This window comes from Tachypleus tridentatus, chromosome 12 (genome assembly GCF_004210375.1).
Source record: "Tachypleus tridentatus isolate NWPU-2018 chromosome 12, ASM421037v1, whole genome shotgun sequence".
NCBI lineage: Eukaryota > Metazoa > Arthropoda > Merostomata > Xiphosura > Limulidae > Tachypleus > Tachypleus tridentatus.
This window is the reverse complement of record NC_134836.1, coordinates 5406381-5434086: the sequence shown is the minus strand read 5'-3', so window position 1 is coordinate 5434086 and position 27706 is coordinate 5406381. Positions and strand designations below refer to the sequence as shown.

Genomic DNA, 27706 nt, shown 5'->3' with positions numbered 1-27706 from the left:
TTGGTTCATAACTTACCACAACCAACCTCATCAGAAAAGTCATTACAGTCAACCCTCCCATCACAGTGTCTCCTTATATCAATACAAGACCCATCATTACATGTAAACTGAGAAGAAGAGCATCTTTTTGAAGAACCTAGAGCATGCAAAGTTGTGAAATAAGAAAAAGCTAGAAATTTAAAAAAAAGTTCCAAACATTTAGATGATTACAGAACGAGAATGTGTTAAAAACAGAGAAAAAGTAAATAAAAGTTCGAAATATTTTTCATTCAAGATTCAAGCTAAAGTAATGCTACTTGTATTTTTGTAGCTGAATTCCATAGGTTCATAAAATGTTTAACACTGTTATATCAAACTAAGTTATATTACATCATGTAAATAACTACAACTATAGTCACCAACCTTCTAATAATACTAGTTTAGCCCCTAACTATACTACTACAATCCACTAAGTTACTTAGTGAAAACCTTAATAGTAAGGAAGATATTTTAACAAATAGTTAAACAGAGTTAAGTGAAGTAAGAAGTCCTAATGACATAAAGGCAATTAGAATAGCCTTTATCAGAATTATCAAAAAAATTCAAACCCAACAAGAGAAAACAAAACTGATTATAAAATCAGGGAAAGAAAATAAAACTTTAGTCAGTTGTAAAGCAGATAAAATGGGACAAACCAATATACTTAACAAAATTGATAATGATAAGGGAGTAAAAGAGTTATTGAAAGTACATACAAAGATTAAAAATAATCCAGTAAACAAATAATGAAAAAGTAAAAACTAGAGTACAAATATAATTCTTGCTTCTCAAGAGAAAATGTTTAGCAATAAGTAGATTTACTGCACCAAGAATACATAAAATAACAGTTTCAGACCTCTAATATCAAGCATAGATACAACACCTTATGAAATTGCAAAGTTTATAAAACAAAAGTATTCTTTTATGATTGATAAAAACAAATATTCAAACAGTAAAGAATGCTGTAGGATTTGAAGAGAAGAACTAGAAAAATACTTCTATCATTCAATGTAATATAGTTATCTACTAAATTCCAGTATTCAAAATTATGGGCATATTGAAATTAATCTTGAGTGTGCATTTGGAAAAGATGGTTTACCAAGTTAACCATCATTATGAAAAAATAAAAGAAGGTTTAATCACAGAATTCCCTTTCTCATCATCCCTTTGTTACATGATCTTTATATCTATTGTTTTAAGAAGGAGGTTCCCAAATAATACTAAACTTAAACCAAAAGTTTTATTATGTAGATGGCACATTCTTACTGTGTTGACATGGCAACAGTAACTGACAAGAATTTACTAGTTATTGGAAGTGTAAAGAGCCATTAGTTCAAATCATATGCAAAATTGTAAAAAATATGAATTTTTAGATACAATAGTTAAATAAGAAAAAATTTATAGAAAACCATTTGCTGTTATCATGCCACTATACAAAGAATCACTTTCTTTTATTATAATAAAAAGAAACAATTTTATCCATGTTTATAGAGCTTAACAAATATCCAAGATGTGAAGATTTATTTAACAAATTGTTGTTAATATATAGAGTTATTGAAAAAGGATTTAAAATATAGTTAGTAAACAAAGCACTTGAAAATGTTTGCAAAGGTACAAATATGTTAAGATCTATTTAAGAAAAATACAAAACCTAAGTTTACCTTATGTTCCACATTTAACAAGTCAATTATAAGGTATCTAAAGAGCATCAGAATTTTTTATCCTACCTTCAAAACCATAAATAAGGTAAGATTGGAAAAAGGGTGCTAAACAAAATAGAATTAATAGATAAAACATATTTACAAAATAAAATGTGAATGCAGTAGCATTTATATTAAACACTTATTGCAACTGAAAACACAGAATGCAAATACAAAGGTACAAAGGTTAGTTAAGGAATAAAGATCGAAACCTCAGTTGTAGCCAGACATAAAAACCTCTAATTATACAATGTTATGGGAAAAAAACTAATTTTAGCTCAACCTCACAGTATTATAGCATTGAATATTAAAAGAACATTAAATACAAAAAGAAGTAATAAACAGAGATGAAGGACCAGTAAGTCAATATGTTATATTGCAAGGTTTATTACAAAATGTTAGTTCTTAACTTACCACAACCAACCTCATCAGAAAAATCATTACAGTCAACCCTGCCATCACAATGTCTCCTTATATCAATACAAGACCCATCATTACATGTAAACTGAGTAGAAGAGCATCTCTTTGAAGAATCTAGAGCATGCATGGTTGAAAGGTAGAATAAGAAAAAAAAAAAACTAGAAATTTCAAAACAATGATCTAAACATTTAAATGATTACAAAATGAAAATTTGTTAAAAAAAAGAAAGAAAAGGAGAAAAAAAGTAAAATATTTCTGAGACCTTTATATAATACCCACAGTAACATTTTTAAAGTGAAGAATAACAATGATAAACACAAAATAATTTATTGGACACCAAATCTGACCACAATCAATTTCATGAGAAAACTCTCAATTAACTGTACCAATGTTTTATTCCATCAGTACATGAATCATCACTACACAAACTGTGTAGAGGAACACCTTTTCGACATGCCTATAGACCACATAAAGTTAATGGACTGAATTAAAAAAAAGATTTTAATAGTACATAAATAAACGTTATGGAATGAAAACTGATTATCATATCATAAAATAATGAAATAATATTGGAGTTGGAATCAAAATAAAAGAAATTACTTTTATAATTTTGAAAGGAAGATATTTTGGGGTTCTTTTTTAGCTATTAAAAAAGGGATTGACTGTCACATAACTTCACAAGACTTTCCTTTATTGTTAGCTCGCATTAGTAACAAACATTCTAAAATTCTATTTATGAGTTCATTACAAGTTTATAGCATGTTTTTAATACTTGAATATGACATGAATCTCAAATTTTTTGGGACTTCTTTACATTTTCAGCCCCAGTGGTAGAATCTATTTGTTAGTTACCAAAGCAGAGATCCTAAAACTTTCTCTATTTAAGAGTTAATTAAAAGTTTACAGCATGTTTCTTAACACCTGAATATGACATCAATCTCAAATTCTTTGGTCTTTTATACATTTTTAATGCCCTTGTGGTAGAATCTATATGACCTAAAGTGAAATTATGATACTACTTATTTAAATACATTGAATATATCAAAATAAGTAGTATCATAATTTCACTTTAGGTCTTTTATACATTTTTAATGCCCTTGTGGTAGAATATATATGACCTAAAGTGAAATTATGATACAACTTATTTTGATATATTCAATGTATTTAAATTTTATTCTACATACTGCCTTAAATATTAAAGGGCAATACAAAAAATACATAATAAAAGAAAAGATTATTCAACTTTTACTAATGTGCAATAAACAGTGCCAGTCAAAGATGCAGCAAAACAAGGGTAATAAAACGGTGTTACACTACATCAGGCTTGATGTACAGGAATATTGTGAACGTGGGTATCTAAGTTATGATTTCGTTCATTTTCAAAACCACCTACTTCATAAATTCTCCCACCTTTAATGACAACAAGTCAAAAAATCTTGTAAGTGCTTACTAAGATGTCATTATGAATTGGATATGAAAAATAATGCATGTTAAAAGTATGTTAGTTCACAACTTACCACAAGCAACCTCATCAGAAAAATCATTACAGTCAACCCTGCCATCACAGCGTTTCCTTATATCAATACAAGACCCATCATTACATGTAAACTGAGTAGAAGAACATCTCTTTGAAGGATCTAAAGCATGCAAGGTTGTGAGGTGAAATGAGAAAAAAAAACTAGAAATTTCAAAACAATTATATAAACATTTAGATAATTACAAAATGAGAATTTGTTAAAAGAAAGGAAATGGAAAAAAAAGAGGTAAAATATTTCTGAAACCTTTACATAATAACCATTTAAACATATTTTTGAAGTGAAGAATAACAATATTAAACAAATAATTTACTGAACACCACAACTGACCACAATCAACTTCTTGATAAAACTCCACTTTAGACTGTACCAATGTTCTATTCTATCAGTACATGAATCATCATTACAGAAAGTGTGTAGAGGAACACCTTTTTGATATGTCTATAGACTGTGCAAAGTTAATGGACTGAATAAGAAAAAGTTAGAATTTAATAAATCTAAATTAAATGTATATTATGAAATGAAATTTGATTTTTTGATAATTCAATAACAACCCAAGTTTGAGCTGTAATAAAAATAAGTTACAAACAAAAAACATCACAACTTCAGAAATTTTGATAAGCAAATTTGTTTGTGTACTGTTTTAGCTATTAAAAGTGGCATTGACTGACACATAATAGCTTCACAAGACTTTCCTTTATTGTTAGCTCTTATTAGTAGCCCAAGCACAGATTTTAAAACTCTCTATTTGAGTTTATTGAAAGTTCACAGCATGTTTTTTTAATACTTGAATATAACAATCTCAGATTTCTTTAGTCTTTTATACATTTTTAATGCCCTTGTGGTAGTCTATATAACCTAAATTATGGTTGAGATAATAATTATATCGATATATTCATTGTTTCTTAAACAGATATTTAATCTTTAAGACTAAGATATTTAAGACTATTCTACATACTGGCTAAAATACAGATTTCAATTTACTTGTGGGTTTTATATTTCTGATGGGTTATTTTTCTTAACTGATTTATAATCTTTACAACTTTTTCTTCTACAAGGTAAAACAAAAGTAACTATTTCCCTTGTGAAGGGTGTTGAAAAGACTAATATTTCAAACAATTGCTATTTATGGTATTTTTTTTTAAACAAGTTTATTTGTTAAAAATTCCTTAATGGTTTTTTTTCCCCCTGATATAGAAATCCATGATTATTGATTAACTCATACTCAATGAAGTATATTTTATACAGATTTTCTTAAAATATTATTGTATAAAATATTCAAAGTTAAAATATGATTTTGTATATGTCCTATTTTTTGGAAAAATATTCATTTTTTTCTCATTATAGTTAGAAAGAAAAAAGCTAAAAAAGGAATTTGTGATTATACTGGTTTTCAGTATTGGGATATTTACCGTTTATATAATTTAAAAACCCTTAACATGTTCAATCTCTACAAATTGTAAAAGTATCAACTACATATCTTATATATGTTAGTTTGACCAATATAGAACAATCCTCAAGCCAGATATTTCATTATGATAAATACATTTCTAAGTGAGTGGGTTTTCACAAGAACTAAGAAATTAGCTGCAGGGTTTTTAAAGTTATATTCATTTTTAATGCAAGGTTTTAACAACTTGACTAAGAAGTAAGTCTTGATTATGTACCTACACCTGACATTATTGATCATATTGGGTATCCATCTTATCAGCACCACGTATAATACCCACTTGGGAACCAACTGGTTTTCAAGTTGATATTCATTGTTTCTCAAAAACATTTTCTTTCTTTAATTCAAACAACTTAATTTATTCTCTAAAGTTTTGATTTGATCTTCATGCAGTTTCAAATATTTATTATAAATTAAATTTACACTAATTTTATTCTTGTACTTATTTAATTTAATGAAACTATTTTCCGTATGAGATTTTACTATTGCCATCTTCATTACTATTTACCTTTTTTAAAGCTAGAAAGTCCTGCTTATTTAAAATAATTACCTAGATGATTTATAAAAGCTCCTTTGTTATACACTCTTAACATCTTTAAATGATTGTCTCTATATTTTATTAAGGGATTATTATTTTGTATAATTAGAATTAAGATACTTAAATGTGCTCACCTAAGCTGCTTTTCCTAATAATTAGAAATTTTCATGAAATTGTCTTTTAGTTGCTTTATTAATTTTGTTTAAAAAATTAATTTTCTTCAATATTATCCACCCATTTAAAAAAAGAATTGTGGAATAAATACTTTTAAATTCAGAAATTTACATATTTCTTTTATATTGTTATAAGAATTTTGATCTAACTTATTTTTACAATACCTAAAATGTAATATTTCCTGAAAATAATAATGAGTAATTATATATTTTAATAGTTAAGTTAAATTGACTTAAATAAGACTTATGATAACTTACAACAAGCATTAAATTTACATCTTTATGCCAAAGTTTGAGCATTAACTACCATAAACATTTTTTTTAATGATAGGATACCCTCATATTATAATTTTAAAATAAAAACAAGGGAAACCAAATGGTTCCTCTTCATTCTACCATTAACTAAAATTATTGAAACACCTTAATTTGCCCTCAGCTCAAACCATTTTTCTTATTGAGGTTATGATTTAGTTTTCCAAAGGTTTTTCATTCAACTTAGTTGATGAAATTGTGTCACACATATAATTACTAAAAATTAAAGATAAATACAAACAAAAACCTAATTTACTCAACACCAGAAATTACCACAATCAACTGTACTATCACAATGTTTCCTTTTATCAATACATAAACCATAATTATATGCAAATTATGTTGAGGAATACCTTTTCAGATGTGTCTATACAGCAGGCAAAGTTATGAGTCAGAATAAGTAAAAGGAAGTGATTTAATTACATGCAAATTGAACAAAAACAGTACAGAATTAAAGCTGGTTAGTAATTCAAGAAACAAAGAAATCAGAGTAATTAAAGTGAAAAAAAAGCAGATATGAAACCTAACAACATACATATTTTTGAAAGGCAAATCTTTGTTATTTAGGATAATTTAGCTTTCACAAATGAATAAGAAAAATCTGCCTTTCAAAAGTGCTCGAGTTATCAGACTTGTAATTTTGTAACAAATATGATTAGTAATGAGAGTAAAATGTGTATTAATCTGTGATAAAACAAGAACACAAACATAATAACTATACAAAATATCAACACAAACCAAACTGAGTAGAAGAACATCTTTTTGAAGAATCTAGAGCAATGTACATTGGGTGGATTAAAAACCAAGCATTTTTGCTTTATATATCTGATACATACAGTAATTGTTACAGAAAAATGTTAATTTGCAAATATTTTACATTTTTTGAGTTTGCTCTTAATCTTTGAATATTAAACATGTCCTTTAAAATTTAGTATATTAAAATGATCAAATTATTAAGTCAAACAGTTAATTTAAAAAAAATTACAAGTGGAACATGCAGTTAATTAAGTGAAGGTTATCTTCAGATTACTTTTCACAGCTTCATTATTACAAAGAATTATTGAACATTTATTTTCATGAAGGAAGGCCTCAGGTTTTGTAGTTGCTGTTAACTTCTTAGCACTTAAAAAAAGAAAACAGACACTGTCAATGTAGCATCTTCAGTTTTACTAGTTACAGTTATTTATGGTAGTTGTTTGCTTTCAAACAAAAAAATTTAACTTAATACTTGTAATATTTAACTAAAAATGTAATTTTGATTAAGGTAACTGAAATTTATTATAAAACTTAAAGTGAATTATAATTATGAATAATAGTAATATAACTAGAGCTACTACTTATATCATGTGGCATTTTAGTACATTTACTTATAAAATAATTAATGCAAATACCATCAGCTGATCTGAATACTGCTGCATAGTTCTCTGATATACTTTCATTCAAAACTGTAAATCACTACTTGTTAATTAATGCATAACAGTACTGGAATATATATGCAAAAACAGCTCATTTGGGTTGAGAAAATATTTTACGTAGAAGAGCGAACAACATTTTGACCTTCATCCGTCATCGTCAGGTTCTTTGTGTTTTTATTCTTAGCTCTTTTTAAATGTGTAGAATTTTGAAGCAAGTGAAGAAATCAAAATTACATCAAATGCAACTTCAGTACCTTTAACTTATGATAACAGCTCAGCAATAATTGTGTATATAATGATTACAAACCTATTACCTTAGTCTTTTAAAAAGCATTAGGATTTATAAGGTTATCATTCTGCATCAAGACTTCTTGAACCTGTTTTTCTGACAATCATGAATATTAGGGTGCGTCAAAAAACAAAAAGTTGTGACACTCAGTCGCTCGCTTATAATTTGATTCCATTCAATGAAAAAAAATATGCTAGCGTAAAAATCAATCCAATACATTAATATTTAGGGGTTGCACAATGTGCACAAAATAACAATGTGCTTCCGGAACCAAACGAAAAGTTGGCATTAGTGAAAGGCTAGCTTTGGCTTTAGACAGAACCCAGATCAGTGACCGAAAAGCCGCGCAAATTTTGCTTCCTTTTGCAGCTCATATTGGACATAATATCGAGGATCTTGCCATTAGCCCAAGTTCCATAAGGAGGAAACGAATTACTAACTGTACTCTTCTAGCAGCTGAATTGAAGGAAAGTTTTTCTCCAAACATTCCTTTGACATTACATTGGGATGGTAAGCTGATGCCTGACTTGGTTGGCAGAGAGAAGATCGAACGTTTGGCAATTTTAGTTTCAGGTGAAGGTGTACAGAAGATTCTTTCAGTGCCCAAGATTGATAGTGGGGATGCAAATTTAGTAGCTTCTGAGATCAGATCAGTTTTAGTAGAATGAAATGTAAAAGACAAAATTAAATCCCTTTGCTTTGACACCACGGCAACCAAACCAGGATCCAAATCTGGCGTCTCTCTGAGGATTGAAATGTTACTTGAACGTGAGCTCTTGCACCTTGCCTGTAGACATCACATTTTGGAGATTCTTTTGAGTGCTGTATTCTCTACTCTCATGATAGAGACAACAAAAAGTCCAGATATTACTTTGTTTTTAAATTTTAGAGATTGTTGGCCTAAAATTAATAAAACTAAGTACATAACAGCAGTAGAAGCAATGTCACTCCAAATACAGCCTTGGAAGGATGATATTATTCAATTTTGTCAGAATCTCCTTCAATCTCATCAACCACGGGACGATTATAAAGAGCTCTTGGAATTAGCCGTCATTTTTCTTGGATCTCTTCCACACGGACGTTCTTCAGTTTCTTTCCGTACTTCTGGTGATGTACATCGTACATGATGGATGGCTCGAGCAATATATTCTCTAAAAATTTGGATGTTTGGTAGACTGCAACCACGGCCTGCTTCATCTCATGTTTCATTTGACGCATATTTCTGCAGCAAACTTGGCGATTTGTGTGTCTTTATAACTAAACATTACTTGCTCTCATGGTTTACAGCTAAGGATGCTTCCGTGGCAGCTCGAAGGGACCTTACGCTACTCAAGGAACTTGCATTGCATGAAAATCATATGATTAAGGAAGTTGGTACAAAGGCAATTAATCGGCATTTATGGTATTTATCTGAGGTTGCAGTTGGGCTTGCACTCTATGATGTCGGTGTAACGAATAGCGACAAACTCAAGATAGTCTCAAATATGAATACCATGAAAGGATCTCCTAGGCCAACTCCACGTTTAACAGTTGATGCTGCAAGCAATGCTGTTTCCAGAAAATTTCCAGATTTTTTTACCTCGGAAATGAAGAAAATTTTCTACCATCTGGATATTAGTAGTGCATTTTTATCATTACCACCAAAAGAGTGGAACGCCTCCGAAGAGTACAAACAAGGAAAAGACAGAGTAAAGAAACTTTTTGTGACAAATGATGCAGCTGAAAGAGGAGTAGCTTTAATTCAACAGTTTACGGCAAAGGGCCGCACCAAGAACAAAGATCAATTTCAGTATATGATCAGGTGGCAGAAGAACATCGGCGAACATAATGCGAAGGGGGCAGGAAAGATAAAACTTCGATGAAATAAATTTTTCTTTCAAGTTTTTATGTTTTTGCTAATTGTATAATCAATAAATATTAAATAATTTCTTTAAATAATTTAATTACCATTAACAATGTAATGTAGGATAAATTTAAGGAAAATAGTGAACTTTGCGAGGGATGCGCGACCCCTAAATACTTCGCGATTGAAATGAAACTTTGTCTATGTTTTTTTCTCATGCAGTGGCACAACTTAGCAAAAAAATTGGGACATTTTAATTTTTATCCTTTATCTGCTGATGCACCCTAATGAATATGTATATATTAAACATATTACCACTGACTGTTAGAAGCACTGTAAATCATCATTTTGATACCTTTTGCATCACTTAGGACAAAAAGAAAAATGACAACTGCATCAGAAGTTGTTTTATTTTAAATTATAAAGAGCAGTATAACGCAGAAAAATATTTTCTACCTGCACCAGTTACAAGCTTCCAAAACTGATCTACAAGAATTCCCAAGTTAAATATGTTCTCTAAGCTTATTCAGGTATCATATTTATATATCGTTTTTTCAAAATATTATCCAAACTGAAGGAGTCAAGTTAGGAGATGATTAATTTTGACTAATGTTGTTAATAAATTTTCATTTAAGAAATAACTAATAACATTGTAAAGTAGCTAAACTACTCATAAATATACATTTCATATGGTGCTGTAATCATATGCATGTCTGCTAACAAGATTATTTAGTAAGTAGAAAAAACAGCCCAAGATCACAGACAGACAAATAAAATGCGAAGTCTTATGTTTAAGTTCATGTGATAATTAATGTTCATCACAAATTACTAAGGGGTTAAGCAATGAGAAAGAAATGTATTTAATCTTGAAACTACACTATTTATTTCACCCCAGTCAGTGAAAAACAAGTTGCATCTTATCAAACTACTTCAAACCGAGTTCATAACCAAAATATTTCTAACAAACATTTTCATGTATATTAATGCTAATATTTTTCAAATTTGAAAAATATAAAATGAGTATCCAATAAAAAAAACCTTTAACTTATCAAAATTATTCCTGCCATCAAAAAACGCTTCTATTAAAATGATTTACCATCATACATACTGCAAAGGAAAATACTTCAAACATCTTCATTATACTGAGTAAAAAAATAGTATGATATATTAACCTCGTGAGAAAATTGATCCAAAAACTTAGAATCACAGGAATTGAAAGAAATAATATGATGTATGTAAATTAAATAATAATTACATTGCTGACACTACTTTGTAGTATTACTTAATATTCAAAATGACAAAGGAAATGGCTAAGTTATTCCGAGTAAAGCTATAGAAATTATCTGTACCAAGCAGTTGGTTATTTTTCATAAAACTAACAAAATAAAATAGCAAAAACATATAGGAAATTTTGACTTGAATGTTGTACTGTTCACACATTGATAGAACACTTCCTTACATGAAAACATTTATTAATACAACTAACCAAAGAAGAACCTTTAGATAACAATTTTCCAATACTTTTGCACACTAAATTGCTAATAATTAAAAGTAAGTTTTATTGGAAATAAATCAAATATTGTTGACTGAAAACCATTTGCAAATTGATACTGAATTGAATTTAAAATATGGAATAGCCAAGGTAGTAATGTTGCTAACAGAGGCTTATTTGGTCATGATTTCAGAAACTTGTTCTTTTGGTTTCCAATATGGACAGGAATAAAAAAAATCTGTATTGACAGGCAAGAGTGGAAATGGGCCAAAATTGTCTGAACATTCAAATAACTTTGCTGAGACCTGATATTAAGAAAATTGGTAGAGATGGTAAAATTAATGCATTGCTTAGTTTCTTTGAAATCTAGAGCAAATGAGATTGCACACAAGTCAGAAGTGAACACAATTTGTAAAAGGGATCCTGTGAGAAACTACATAACTGCAGCAAAATATAGAGCAATGCATAATGTCATTTAATATTCAGCCACTTTAAACATGAGAAGGGACTCAAAATACATTCTAAAGATAAGTGTATACTTCCAGTCAAGTGTACTTAACTTTAGGCAACTCAAAGAAAAACAAAAGTAATTGCATGAAAGCAGAGCATAGATTGATCAGATTCAGAAATATCTAATATCAGACACACTTCAGACAACTTCACCTTGATGTAAATGCCAGACCATCTCTTTGCAAGATGAAGAGCCCATAAAAGCACAGTGATAAACTGTGACCTAGGATGCCATGTCAGTGATGTTTGTACTAGCAAACTACAAAGGAAGTTGCAAATAGCTAAGGTGAAGTGTATGTTCATGAATTCTGGACTAGAGATGCGAGAAAAAAACCCAACTAACTTTGCACTTAGAAACAGTGCCCTTAATGTGAAGAATAAAAATTCAATGCAAAAAGTCCTAAGAACCTATTTTCAGTTACAATAGAAATTGACACACCTAGATATAGTTCATGTTTGAGGTGCAATTTCCAATTGCAGTAGAAATGCACGCAATATGCTTTAGATAATGAAAGCCATATGCTGTGGCTCACTTACACAATTTACTGAAGGCAGTTAACTGACTAATAGGAAACCTAAAAGTCAGACATACAAGCTGTCTGCAACCATTAAGAAAGAACTGTTCAGTGATGACACTGATCATGTTTAATATAACCTCTAACACACACAGTATAGCACTTAGGTATTCTGTGCTCCTGTGCAAAAGGCCAAGATTATTTTGACATTAAATGAACCTGGAAAGATTCATATTAAAAGTATAGCATCCTTTCGTAATAAGCTGATTTTCCATGTGGTATTATAAGCCTTCTCAAAATATTCCTTAATAAAAATTTCCTTGTCATCTAAGGAAATTACAGTGAATGTTGGAGACTTATTTGGTTCTAGGAAGCAAACAAGTAAAGCATTAACCATTATTTCCACAACTTTGCATTCAGCTACTCAAAGCAACACACTTATGACTAGAAGAAACTTCCTGATCCTTGCTGGGCTCAATAGTAACTCAAATCTCACAGCTATATTTTGATGCCAATAATACGAGTATATGGATCTTAAGAAGCAAATACAGATAATAAGAAAAAAGAAACCCCTATCTGTATTTTAAGAAGAGATTATATGCTGAAACCAGAAGCAAGTTACCACATACTGTGATAACAATTAAGTTTTACAACAGCAATAAAGAATAGTAAATTCAACCTTAAGATTCAAATTAACCATGTATGATCTTAATATAACCTTTACATGTTAGTTACTTAATTTGGTTCAAATAACTAAGGCTCTCAGATACACAAACTGAAATATAGTAGCAAAAATTACCTTTTTGTCAGTTATATATACATGTCCTTAGAACATGTATCATCAGCCCATTCAAAAAACCCTTTTATTAGCACTCAATTAACAAAAAGAGAACTCCTTCCATCAATGTACATACCCACATAACAAAACTAACATTTTATAATTTGTAAAAAGGAAGCAATACAAATACAATTACTAATCCCAGCATAACAAAATTTGTAACTAGCATGTTGTGTTTATGACTTTGTTTTGTATGACTTATCATTCAGATGTAAAATTACAATGATGCAAAAAACACTGAAGATATGTAACTATAAAAATACTTAAAACTTCCTAACCAAAGGTGATATTTTCAGAAGTAACAAATTATTTCTAATACTGTGCTTAGTCTTCTCTCTTTATGATGATGCAGTTCTTATATCAGTGATGAAAGAATTTAGCTTTTTAAAGATCTTTCTTAATATGCATTTAAAGATAACTGTAAGCAGTAATAAATACCAATGGCTGCTGTAGATGGTACACAATATTATCTAACAAATAAGCAAACTTAATGCTGAAATAGGAACCTAAACTTGTGCTTTGGAAAAAGTATAGATTTGAAAATGAAAAAAACAACAACAAATTCAATCCAGTCTTTCCGCACAAAAGGCATCTCCATTCTGCTACATCAAAACTGAGGTTAAATAAGGGGTCAACTATGTTATTAATGTTTAAGATGGTGATATCTGGTTGTGCTACTAATATCACACAGTAATTTATCACTTTCCAAAATAAATTATACACTGTGGAACATAATTAACCCTATGCTAATCCTTATTTATTTTATGAGGAGTACTTTAAAACAATTTACACCACTAGAATATGGTGCAAGGTCTCAAAAATCCTATAAAACATACCACATTTCTCTTCATCTATGCCATCAGGACAATCAGGGATGCCATTACAACGTTTGCTTTGATTTATACAGCTACCATCTCGACAGATCACATCTCCAGGTTTACAAGCAGATATAACTAAGAAGTGCAAAACACAGATAGAAATAACTCAATTCTTTTGAAGCTCATACATTCCCATACAGTAGTAGAATAAATTACTAAAACCTTTTTTTGAAACAAATTAACTGTTTATGCTATTTACAAAAGTTAGTACATAGTTACCAACCAATCTTTTTTTTTTGAGGTAAAGATATCTGATAGACAGTGCTGATAGTTGATTAGGTGACATTTCAGTCAAGTTATTTATAACCTGCTGTTTAGGATTAAACACAGTTGAGTGCTGGATTTTTACTCAATTTTTTTACATACCTTAATTTTATCATTGGGTTAGTACAGCTTTCTGGGTAATCCGTAGCAACAATATAAATGAATGATTTCTCATAGGCTGTATCTACATGTTTATTGTTTACCATCTATGATTTTGTAGCAGATAAATGCATCTTTTCAACCAGTTCGTGACCAAGAAGTTTTACCTGTGTTCTGAAATGCATGAGCTTAGGAATGTTGACTGCTATTTACAGATTTCAAAAGAGCATGACAGAAAATTTCAAGAGTAACTGTTACTGCAAACCATCTTGTCTTGCCTATGTTTAAGCAAGATAACCAACAAGATAAGGTGTGGCTCAACTGGGCTAAAGAGCATGCTGATTAGATTGAAGTAAATCAGAGTTCAACCAGTCTGATGGGAAGCACTTTGTATGAAGTTGATATGGAGAAAAGTTTCATCTAATGTGCTTGAATGCAAATGTGAATCATCTACAGCATCAGGTGATATGGGAATGCATCTCTGGCCAGGGTGTGGGTTGCAACCATATTTTTTCTGAAAAAAATATATTAATGCTGACAAATATACTTAGATCATGAAGTCCTGTTTAAAGCCAACAATGTCAGGATTACTTTAGTGAAGCTGACAAATACAAATTCCAGTATGACTACTATAAGCCACAGAACTTAAAAGGTTGGTGGTATTCATACATTATGCTGTATGATGAGAAACAAAACTAAAATTTCACTCTGTGTATTGAAACATCATCTTAAGATTTATTTTATAGTGAAGAATATCTTTGAAATAATAAGAATCAAAACATTGTAGTGGCTAAGCAACAACCCAACTGTCATTCCTATCGAAAGCTGCTGAAAAGTAGTGAAAAAAAAACACAAAACAAACAAAACCTGAGTAGCAAATTAGAATTACAGAAACCCCTAATGTGGTATAGGGAACTCACCCCTGCCAACATTTAGTCCCTCATGCACTTTATTATATCAGGGATTTCAAGCAGGGGTTAAGGCCAGAAGGGACAAAACCAAATATCAAAACAAGAAATACAGTATAACCACTTTTGTCAATCATATCAGCAATATTTTCTTTAAATATGTTTCCTTACTCAGAAATTAGTTTTTGTATTTGCCAAGTATTTGTTGATCTACTGCTATGCTTTGTCACAACTGGTGTGTTAACAAAGACGTACATTGTTGCTTGTATAACTGAAATATATGTATCAGCTTATACCACATGGTCCATAACTGATAAATGCTAGTGTGACATTTCTACAATTCAAAATGTTATAAAAAAAAAAATGAAGAAAAACCAGATAATGCAATAACTTTTCTATTACTGTAAATAAGCCAATGTTATTTTTGAAATATGAAACCAGTTTTCAAAATTTTACTTAATTCATAATTTGCTACACTTCAGACATGTTTACCCTTTATCAAGCTTGTAATGAAAAGATGTTTCATAGTTGATGCATTCAAATGTAAAATTATTGCAAGATATTTGCAATTTTCTGAAGATAATAATGGTGCAGTTTGTCACATTTGTTTTTCAAGAATAACAATTACATAAATAACAGCAGTTACTTTCCAGTATTTGATGCCTTTATCCAATCTTGTTTAATTACAAACACAAATGCACACAAACTCACTAAAAATTAACAGTAACCTCTTTCTAAACAATGAAATAATGTATAATTATCCAAACAGCAAAAAGAAGCTAGTTGTGTGTGTGTGGAAATAAAATCTCTAAATATTGAAGTCAAGGATATTACAAGACAGTTCAACAATACTCCCAAAACAATATTTTGTGTTTTATATATTTAAATCAATGTGGTGTTTTAATTTATCTTAGTATGTTTTCCCTATGAAATTAACCTTAACAAGACAATTTATTCTTAGCTACTAATTCTAACAGGTATCAGAAACAAATTTAGCTATTCTCCACACTTCACCCTCTTTATTATGAGTTTATCCTTCAAACACATTTTCAGAATACACGTTTGTCCAACTAACCAACCAATACAAATCTGTCTAGAAATTCATAGCATCTTTTAAACAGCCAGTCAGACCTAAGAATATTATATCATCAGCAAATTTAACCTATTTCTTGAATACATGTCTATCACTATTATTAATGGAAATGCAGAACAGAAATACTGCCAACATACAACCCCAAAACACACACCTTTTTAAAAACAATCAAGTTAAATTTCATTAAGATCTTTGTTTCAGCCAACTTTTAGTCCAGAAAAATAAGTGTTTCCAACTTTTGTAAGACACTTCATTAAAACTTTCTGATAATCAAAGTAACAGAAATTATCCCTTTAACTTTCAATGAAAAAAACTTAATGATAGGAAGGCAGAATCTTTTTAAATAGCTATATTAATAGCACAACATCAAATGGTCCTGCAAACACTACATTTTCAGACTTCAGTTCTTCCTACCAAAGTACATTCAAGACTAATTTTACTATAACAAAACATAGTCCAGAAACATTTGGGCAAATTAATCACCTTTCAATCTTCAGGAACATGCTCTATTTTCAATGACCTACTGAAAATGACTTAAAGCTAATTTGCCTTACAACCTCAGTTTGCTTTCTGAAAACTTGTAACCAATATTATGTTATCTTTTGTCCCCTGCTGGGACAGCAGCAAGTCTTTTTGGATTTACAACACTAAAGTCAGGGGTTCAATTCCCCTCAGTGGAAAAAGCAGAAAGCCTGATGTGGCTTTGCTATAAGACAAAACACTCAAATATTATATCCTTCAAGTTGATATGTGTAAAAACAAATATAATAAAGCTTATTACTCATAAGCTAACAATCCCCCATCCTCAACATCATTAACTATATTCTCATTAGGTTTTAACAATAATTCCAGCATTGTATCCAATTTATCTGGTTCCTTTGCCATTTGGTAAAAAATACAATTTTGAGTTCCTCCAGAAACTTTATTAGACACCTCATTTTCCTAATCCTGAAACCAAGGTCTCCCACAATCAACATCTTTTTATAAAAAGCAATATTAATCATTCAAAAATTACTTAATTTCCTCCCTCTCTTCTGATAATATACAGCAACTAAATGCTAGTAGTACCACACTCCTGTATCCACAACCTAAAACGTTCATTATCCTCTATTTCAATAAGATGCATCTTTACCTTTATATTCCAACCATTTTATTAATAATACTTCTAACATCAGCCTAACAACATTTAGTAACATTCTTAACATCTCAAATTTTAGCTCCAATTAAGATCATATTGCCTAATTTGTTTTAAACTATTATATATCATCCAGTCATTAGCTCATCTTCACTTACTTTACCCTGATCTCCACCACACAGCTTCTACAACTTACTGTTTTGCTAAGCATTTAGCGATTTAAAAAAAAAACAACATTAAATGCTTCACAATTAACTAATACTCATTTAAAACAGCTTATTTAACTATCAACTTCCACACATTTCACATGTAGCCCAGCTACCTCCTTTCATCGATACAAAACCATGTGTATGGCTTTAGTCAGTCTCCAATGTGATACGTAATTATAAACTGATTTAAAATCACTACAGTTTACTTGTGGTAACACTACTGACAAAATCAAATTATGCACTCTTTCCTTATAAGCCCTAAACAAGTTCCTATACCTTACAATCACTTAATCTTTTCTATACCATTAGCTCCTACACACAATAAATGCAGTCCTCACATAACCATCTCACTAATTGTGACCTTTGCCATGCTCTTAGATAACATGACTTGATTTTTTCTGAGCTAACCTCACAAACTGCTCTGTTCACATGCTTGCTTAACAAATTTCCAATAATCACAGTGCCGTTATTTCTAACGTTTCCTTCAACTTCTCAACCATGTTGCTTGACATTTAACTCCAACGTTTAATTGCTTAATGCTATGGAATTTGTAATTTCCACTGTACAATGTAATTTTGAGATTAAGTATGATATTTTTAACCTCATAGTTTGAGTATACTGTGAATATACTTTAATAAAATTGGCAATACATATATGGTTTGTCATAATCCACTTAAAACACATACTTTTCCATCTCAATTTGCAAGGCATGTATTCTAATAAATGTTGAAACACTGTAAACAACTGTTATATCATTTACAATTAACTGGTTCACTAAACTATCCTTCAAAAAACTTCACACAAGAATTATATTATTCAGAATTTCTTTACTGAATGCACATCTTTTAGTATTGACTAAAATCTTGTTAGTGTTTTAGTTATGTACACTTGAATGCTGAATTTAATTTCATAAACAAGTACTTAATGTTAGCTTAAAACATTAGACTTGTTGACATGAAGCCTCTCAATTAAACTCATGAAAATTTTACAGCAGTTTTGTTTGTTTATGCAGTTACAATAGTCCCTCTTAGATACAAATAAACTACCTGCATGAAAAGAGATATATGACAGGAAGTTGTCATTCAAACAATCAATGACCAGATAACAATCATGTTCAAGCTGTGCCAGTCACTACTGCTAAGGCCTAAACGTAATGGTTTATTTACTGTACAGGTAATCAGATGATGTAGCAAATTAGTATGGAAATAGTCATGATGGATGACAGTTCAATAGAGATAATTGGTTTTGTCTGATGCAAAATAATTTATGCATTGGAGTTCAGATTTCTTTACTGTATCTGTCCAGTCTTTATCCAAAATTGCAGCAGTGCCAACATTTTTATTGCACAAGATGAGCTCTTCCCATAATGTCCCATGCAATTATAACTCAATGTCATCTGTGTTGATGTCTTCTGATGTATCTGGCAATGTCTGGTTTATGAACTCGCATCAAAACAAACACTTCTGAATAAACTCTGGTTGGATGAAGTCCCAGGTATCTTTAAGATAGTATATTGCATTGAGTATGTTAACCTGACTAGACAGGTTACTAGAATGTGTGTCTTGGATATCTTTTGAAGTATATGACACTGAAATTTCTTGGACCAACTTCCAAAGTTTTGCCATTACACCCAAGAAAACGTGCCAGCTCTCAGTCATATTTGATAGGTTTACTATTTCCAAGGTTAGTTTAAACCATATTGAAGAATTGCAGCTATATATACACTTCATAATAGTAAATACTGATCTGTTCTTAACCCTATACAGTAATTTCACCTCACATAGAACTATTTATATGAATACAATAATATGGGTTTATGGAAAGCACTCTACTTCCATGGCATTTATTGTGTATACATAGTAATACCAACATTTAAGATGAACATTTTGAAACTGAAAATTTTAAATTCAGTAAGTGATCAGTACAAATGTGCTCCCTAAGCAGAATGCACTGAGTAATTTGAGGTTTAAAGTACATCTCTGAAAATAATCACAATGAAAAGCATTGTTTTGAAAAACTTTGCAATTTTTAAAGAATTAACTTAAGTGTTTACCTTATGATCTAATGTCTCTCAATGAAGTAAATCCACAGCTTGTTAGTATGAGGCATCTCCCAAAACTGAAGGAACTTGCTGGTAACAGATCTGAGGTCATATGACCTGATCTATAACAATTTTGTGTTGGTGCTTATGGCTATGATACTTCTCTGTGTATGATTCTGGTAGCTAGTTGACCTTAACCACAGGGTTTTAAATTTCTGCAAGACTGTTAGTCTTTTTGATAACTTGCTGTCAGTACTACCAGCAGGTGGAAACATGTTCATGCTTATCACACTATATCAGGACTCAGAGGAGGTGAACAAAACCACATCAAGCCTAAGTACTAATTGTTATGTCCAATATTTAAGACCCTGCTGTGGTAGTCACATTTTTATACATTTAGCCACATGGCAAGTATCTAGAGACTAAGAAAAACTGCTAATAAACCTGGTGACTTATTATATAAAATTTAAAATTAAGTGTATTAAGTAGTGTGAAATTGTGAAAGAAAAAAATGTGCATGTTTGTACATATATGCTGAATGAATAAAGAAAGAATTGCATTTATCGTTTTTTTTCAAATAAATGTTCCACACTTTCAGTATGAAGGATAAAAAAAAAAAAGGAAGAACTTCAATCAAAATTAAAAATTTTATATCTTGTATCTTTTAGTGGATTGCCTTAAAATGTGCTATATAAAATCAGGATTAGTGCAGCACATCCACTAAAAATATTCAGTAGTTTGAATTATACAGTCTGAACTATATAAAATGGAAAACTGATAACATAGCACTCATGTCAATAACACACAGTGCATCCTTCAGTTTGTTTTGGCTACAGGACATACTATCAAATGCATTAATTATTTTAAAATGTATGTATTGTGTGCTGCTTGTTTATTGTTGAAATTTATCATTCTCAAGTTTCAAACATCTAGTGTAAAGAATTTGAACCATACATACATATAAAAACCTGGCAATAGGTGAAGTTGAAATTCTTTAAGCATGAGATAATAAATGATTAATTTACATCACATTGTTGTGCTCTGAACACCTCAAACAAATTGTAAAGTAAAATATATTTAACCTATTTGAAGTATAACTTCCTTATTCTAAGCGCACAAGTATTTTGTCTTGAAATTATTGTAAAGTGTATATTTTAATATACTGAATTATTTCATTCCATTTGCTGTAAATATGACCAGAAATTCTGTGAATATGAGGAAAAAAACTTACCACCACAAGCTTCTTCATCAGAACCGTCTCCACAGTCAATGTTACTATCACAACGTTTTCTAAACTCTATGCACGTTCCATCTTTACACTGAAATTCCTGTTCTGAGCATATTCCTAAAAATCAACAAAAAATTCTTTATTTTTGAAAATTTACTTCAAATCTAGTGATTTGATTATTTTGGTAAAATCTACCTATATAAATATTCTATCCTTTATACATGAAGTAAACTGTAGCACTACAAAAAAAATTAATAGTGAAAACAAATACTATTATATGATCTTAATGTAACTTGTTGCTCAAACAAGTTTTTATTGCAACCAATTCTTTGTAGTACAAAATAGTAAAGTTTATATGTGGGAGTTCAACTCATAACCAAATCTGTAACTGAATCATTGAAGGTTGATCAGAAATATAATGGCAATATTTTGATTACATTAATAGTTGAAATAATCAAAAATAGTATCTTCTTGAACTAATACTCCTAGCTGGGAGATTGTGGAATTTCATAGTTGGTTAATCTTTGGGCTAATTAGTTTTGAGTCACTATACTAAATGATTAAGCTGATTTACTTTAAATTACTCTGAAATAAATCTTAGTGGCAATATTTATATTACTTTGATAGTTGGAATAATTGAAAACAGTAATAATGTGTAATATCAATTTCAAATATTGATTACTTTCTTTAATTCATCAGTTTAAATAATTTTGTTTAACTTATTATATTTAACACTAGTTGGTGTGATTGATGCTCAAATAAGATTTAACTTAAGCAAGTTAATTGCACAGCTTTAAATCCAAGATTCATGAAATTACTACAAAATTATTACCCACAGGAATTAAATGATTTTGTTAGATGCATAAAATGATCAGTCTATATAAATCTTATATTCCCAAGTTTTTGCATTGTTTCTTTTAATTTGAAGATTTTGGTTTATGGTATGCCAATGTACTTTAAGTATAAATTAGTGGTAATATACATTTTATAAAAACTCATTCATTAAGAGAAATTAACTAGCACTTCCTGATTATGTACAACTTCAAATAGATATTAATAAGCCGGTAGATATATTTTTCACGTGAAAAGTTCCAGAAACTAGGCCAAATATGATTAATTTTTAACATTACAATAAAGTGTAAATACAGTCTAAATTTTTAGCTATTAGTACTTACATGTGAATTTAAAGAAAAAAAGTGTCTACTTGTATATTAAAATAAAATGGTTACAACAAAACAAAGTATCACTACATAGAGATATTTAAAAACTTGTTCCACCTTGTTATACACTATTTAGAATATAGTTTGCAATATTTTCTTTATTCAGAACTATATGCTCTTTCATAGAGTAAAGGTCATATTTTAGAGAAAAGGATTTAGCTATTGACTTACTATAAATTACACTCAAAATTTTATTTTTCAAATATCAAAGTTGTTTTATTTTAATGAATCAGATATCTACTATAGAAAGTTAAATATAAGCAATCCTATATAAAAATTATCATAATTAATAAAAAACTTTTTTCAGACAGTTTTATTCATTATCTTGAAAATGAGTTTTGTTGCAGTTGGCAAATGTAATTGTGTGCCCATAGAGTTAATTTTGAAAAAGAAATTAACAGATACACAACAGGGTCAAGCTACTGTTGCTGTCAAGTTAATTGTCTAATGTATTACAAAAATATTTTTTTGGGTAGCTTGTAGTTTTGTTGTTGGGTGAAGCTATGGTTACTACACTTTTACAGTTGTATTAATATATAGGTAGTGGATTTTGTTTCAGAAAAACATGGAAATGACTTAACAGAACTTACACCTTAGTGCAATTCAAATAAAGAAAAAAAAAGTGAACAAAAGGTGTACCATCTTAAAAAAAATTAAAATAATTTAGAAGAGTTCAGTTCCATAAGAGCAGTATTAAAAAACAATATAGAAGCTCAGAAGTAGCTGAACAACAGCTTTTGCAGAAGAAAACATGTCCAATAAATTATTGTCAAATGTTCATGAGGTTCAACAAAATAGCTTATTCTTTTTCCATTTTACAAATTGACTGTCTTGAAAGAAGAAATTCAAGTGTAAAACATTTTAGTTTATTATAAGTGCAATTTTAAAACCAGCTATTGCATCCCTTTTACACAAAGTAAGGTTAAACTAGTATCCCTGCTTTCAGCTGGAAGTAGTCTTATTTCCAATTAGTATTTAATAATCAAACTATAACTAACAATTATATTATGAATGAAGTTACCAGTCCCACTATAAAACTACTCTTTTATGGACACTAATTCTATTGAATATTTTTTTTTTACAGTAATAACTAAAGTTTTTATATATACAACTTAATCCTTTCACAACATGAGGCCCTTAAATACTTTTCTGTACAAGTCACTGAATTATATTCAAAATTCAAACTTTGACTATCAGTGTATGTCAGTGAAGTTAATATTTTGGTGTACGTTATCATTTGAAGTTTTATGTTTTCCAAGTTTTAAGTCCTTTATTCCAAAATAAACCTTTAAACACTACTTAAGACTTCACATATTCTCAGATAATGAATGGTCTACTGCAGCTTTGTACCTTCGATAACACAATGGTAGTTAAATAGAAATATGTTTACACCATATTTAGAGGTTATTTTTGCAAATGTTACCAAACTGTCATCATGAAGCACATGCAGTATTGTTGGCTGCTTGATCAAATATCGTGCTTATGATTAACTATAACATATTTCAGTAAAAAACAGATACAGTTTAAACTGTATTTAGGTCTTACTTTTACATTTTAAAATGCATAATTAAATTTGTTGTAATGTTTGTTTGTTTTTAAATATATATCATACTCTGCATCAGTTTAAGGCTTTGTGGCATACAATATTATGGTGCTGAACAAACATTTTGCAAAAGGGTCTTGCAAGCCTCAAGAACTCCATGTACTTGTTTCAATATGAATTAAATGGTAAAAAACAAGGAAAATAAAATATTAAAAAGTAACTATGTGAAAGAGAAGACAACCTGAAATTTAACAAAAGGAAAAATTTTCAAAATATTCTACAAAAAATGAAGATACATACCTTCATTCCACTATTTTCTAATTTTAATTATTTCATTGCATTGTACATTGATGATGATTGCTTGAATTAGTGATATGACAAAGAAAATGAAAATAGACATTTACTTTAAACTTTTGATATCCTTTTAGGAGATTCTAAAGATTATACAAATGAAATATGAAAACTAAGACAAAAATTATTTTTGTACTTGAAATGAAAATCACCTTGCACTCAAACTATTCACAGTTGAATGTGTATAAGTATTACAGATAAATAATATTTTGGTTAGAAAGATGTAATTAAAATTTCATATTTTGTGTGCAAAATTCTTATAAACTTCAACAAAATATTGAGGTTTTGTGAGGAATACTCAGGGATATCACATTTTTCTTGCACACATCCTTCCCCAGTCATAGTAATACAAAATGTATTAGCTCATGCTGAAAGGGTTAACTGGTTCTTACTATATAAATATAAAGCACTATAAATAAAAGAACAACAAAAGATCACAAGAGTGAGAACTTAAAAATTAGGAGTTTTTTCCAGTTTCTTGTCTGGCTTTGTTTCAACAAATTTAATGACTAGAAAAAAGTTTATTAATGGGTTCATGGGTTTCTTTGTTGTGTCTTCTAACAGAAAATTCTTCTAGATCCAATGAAATTTTTCAGAACAATGAAGTGAATGAAAAGATATAAAGTTTGATGTATTACTGACTCTTATTGGTTCAGGATCATCTCACAGACACCCTACTTTTGGTTCGAACATTTCCTCACTGGTTGCCATCATATGATAGTGAATGTTTAGCAATCATTGAAATTTTATTATACTCAATTTGCTAGTAGTTGGAATACAGCTGCCTTGCAATAAACTGTGCAAACTCAGCATGTAATGGTACTGCAGATGTTTTTCATTTGTTTCTTTGGTGTACAATAAAAAATATTTTCTTTATGGCAATGGACTGTAACAAATTAAAAGTGGCTTCACTGAAATGATATAAATTTATTGAAGAATGTTCATGCCAGAAGTCCAGTGAAGTCAAATCTGATGCTGAAGAAACTATTTTAGTTTGTGGCACATCTGCAGTGATATTTCAGACTGATATGGCCAAATGTGAACAGTTTTTAGGAACTTCCAGAACTAACAGTATGTGAACAGTTCATTATCACGTATTCAACTGACATGTCAGTGTTCTTAAGAGAGAGAGAGAATGCCAAAAGATGTGGACAAGTAGTGGGAGTACAGTTACCTTGAAATAAACCATGCATTCAGCATGTAATAGTACTGTATATTTTCATTTGTTTCTTTGGTGTACAATTTAGTATTTTGGTTATGGGCAATTCAAACATATCTACAAATACAACTCCACATTCAAACATTTCTATGGCCAGGAACTATAATTCTGCAAGACTCCCTACATGCTAGTGTATGATACATTTAGTAGGATTTTTAGGGCATGTAGTTTCAAGTGGTTTATGTATGTTGGATTTACACGACTTTTTAGTGTAAGCACCATTAGTTAATCTATCCTGTGACCTAATATTTTATGATTTAGCTTTTTGACAGTAGTGTTGAAGGTTGTTTGTGTTAAAAACATTACTTATGACAAATTTCAGGACGTAACTCTTTACATTGTACTAGACTTTAGTAATTTTGTTGCTGCCATTAACTGAACATTTGATATTTTCCTCCTTACTGTGAGTAAGGTTACATTAGTGTTGCTTGCATAAGTTATACAGAGTTTAAGGCCTCAGTGAACAATATATAAATATAAGCAACTAAGCAAGCCCAAGTCCAATACAAAGCACAGCCAAAAAAAGTGAATTTATTGGTGTGCAAGTGTTAACCATAACAGTCAATATTTTAAATAGAATTTCAGTTTAATACAGATAAGAAGAACAATTTGTCTTTTCAAAGAATTTTCTAAAGTAATTGAATCTGCTTTTGTAAACTTTAATGAAAAGTAGAAATAAAGGTACAGGATCAAAAATGCAGTAACCCACAAAGTAATAAGTGAATTATTCACTGAGACCATTGTGATAAAAGTAGAGAAAAAAAATCTACTGATGGCAATTGACAATATAATTAGAGGCAGATTTATGAAATTTTAGCTTTGTAATTTTTTTTATTAATGTCAGTGGTGAAGCCTTGTAGAGGTTTGTGTGATGTTAACGTTTAAAAAATTTAGCACATACGTATTTTAATTTTGAATTGTGTACCAGTATGTTGTTTTATGCAATGCAAGACAAGACCACCTAAAGTACCTTGCATAGAACATGCTTATACAGAGAACTGACTTGGGCATCATAGAAATGTAGCTTTTTGTGGTTTTACTTGTCAAAATGTACATAATTCATTTAACACAAACAACTTACAAACAAAATTCTTCCTTACTGTTAAAACCTGTGTGCTTGAGAATGACTATACCAATAAACAAAACATTATGCCTGTTTTAAAAAAAATACAGTTTTTTCTACAAGTAGAAAACTTGTAGAAAATGTATTGTGTAATATTTAAAAGACTTTTAATTAATAAATAAACTCAAAATGAAACTACTAAGGTACAATCTATTTCACACATGTGAATGATGAAAATACTTACCACATCCTACTTCATCCTCCCCATCAGGACAGTCTGCATTCCCATCACAGCGTTCAGCAATGTTCAGACATGTACCATCTGTACAACGGTACTGATCAAAGCGACACAGAACTGGACCTGCAAAAAGTATTATAGAGGAAAAAATAAACCAAAAGTTTAACTTCTAGTTTAGCATCAATACACAAATCTAATTATTCTCCTTAAAGAAAATACTTATACCCTCCAAATAAATTAAAATAGCTTTACTGTTAAGCTCTTAAGTAAGATCATTTAAAATATTATATTATTCAATTTGTTTTATTACTATTTCTCACAAAACTTAAGTAGAAAACTTCATGAATTCTCTTTAGTTTTTAACTCAATTTCTATTTTTGAACAGTAGCTTAATAAAGTAAACCTATAATGTCCTTTTAAAATAACTACAAAAACATAGTTCAAAAATATTAACATTCAATGGTTGTCAGAAGCAATTAAATAACATTATAGATTTTATGTACATTTAATTTATCTACCAACTATCAGTCTTATTTCTCAAAAATATTAAATTTGAAAATTAATATTAATTATAGCTTAATATTATTTGAAATACTCATTAAAGAAAATTTTGAGGATTACCAAATTAAATATTTGTTCAACTACCATCCATTAAGATACTAATTTTCGTACCAGAATTGTCAATGACGACTTAGATTTTCTGCAAACATTTCAGCAAAATCGATAATTTGTACTATTATTTTACAAAACAGACTGATTATTTTATTTTCAATTGAACCATTACACACTTCAAACTTTTAATCTATGTAATTTAGTTTGTCTACACTGCATGTGTATAAACCTTTTAAGTTTTGTTGATTATCAAGACACTGGAAACCTATTTAAAATTTAGTGACAGCTGTACATAGTATCTCATTTATTGATTTCAATAAAAACATTTTCTTTGACATTTTAATGGTTAGTTGGATTTTTTCAGCTTTAATTGGCAATTTGCTAAATGCAGACTATTATTTCAAACTTGGCCCCCAGGTCCTGAATGTTTTCTTAATTTTTTTCAAAAGTAATACTTCATCTTTCAAATCATTATTAATGTTTTTAGAGTTCAACTGATTTATTTATTTATAGAGAAATCAAACAAGTAACTAAAAATATTTTCTTGATGGACAAAT

The 27706-nt window shown here is 29.6% G+C and overlaps 1 protein-coding gene across 50 annotated transcripts in view; it reads right to left on the bottom strand.

Annotated features, from left to right (window-relative positions):
- Positions 1 to 27706, bottom strand: part of trol (terribly reduced optic lobes) — a 324267-nt gene that overhangs the window by 207315 nt on the left and 89246 nt on the right. For 21 of the 50 annotated variants that reach the window (XM_076469289.1, XM_076469303.1, XM_076469310.1 and 18 more), the window contains 6 exons: positions 26544 to 26660; positions 20907 to 21020; positions 13885 to 14001; positions 3656 to 3775; positions 2133 to 2252; positions 17 to 136 (listed from right to left, as the gene is read on the bottom strand). In XM_076469289.1, coding sequence (XP_076325404.1) covers positions 17 to 136; positions 2133 to 2252; positions 3656 to 3775; positions 13885 to 14001; positions 20907 to 21020; positions 26544 to 26660 — 708 coding nt within the window. The remainder of the gene's footprint in view (positions 1 to 16; positions 137 to 2132; positions 2253 to 3655; positions 3776 to 13884; positions 14002 to 20906; positions 21021 to 26543; positions 26661 to 27706) is intronic. The other 29 variants (XM_076469318.1, XM_076469322.1, XM_076469325.1 and 26 more) reach the window with 11 other exon arrangements.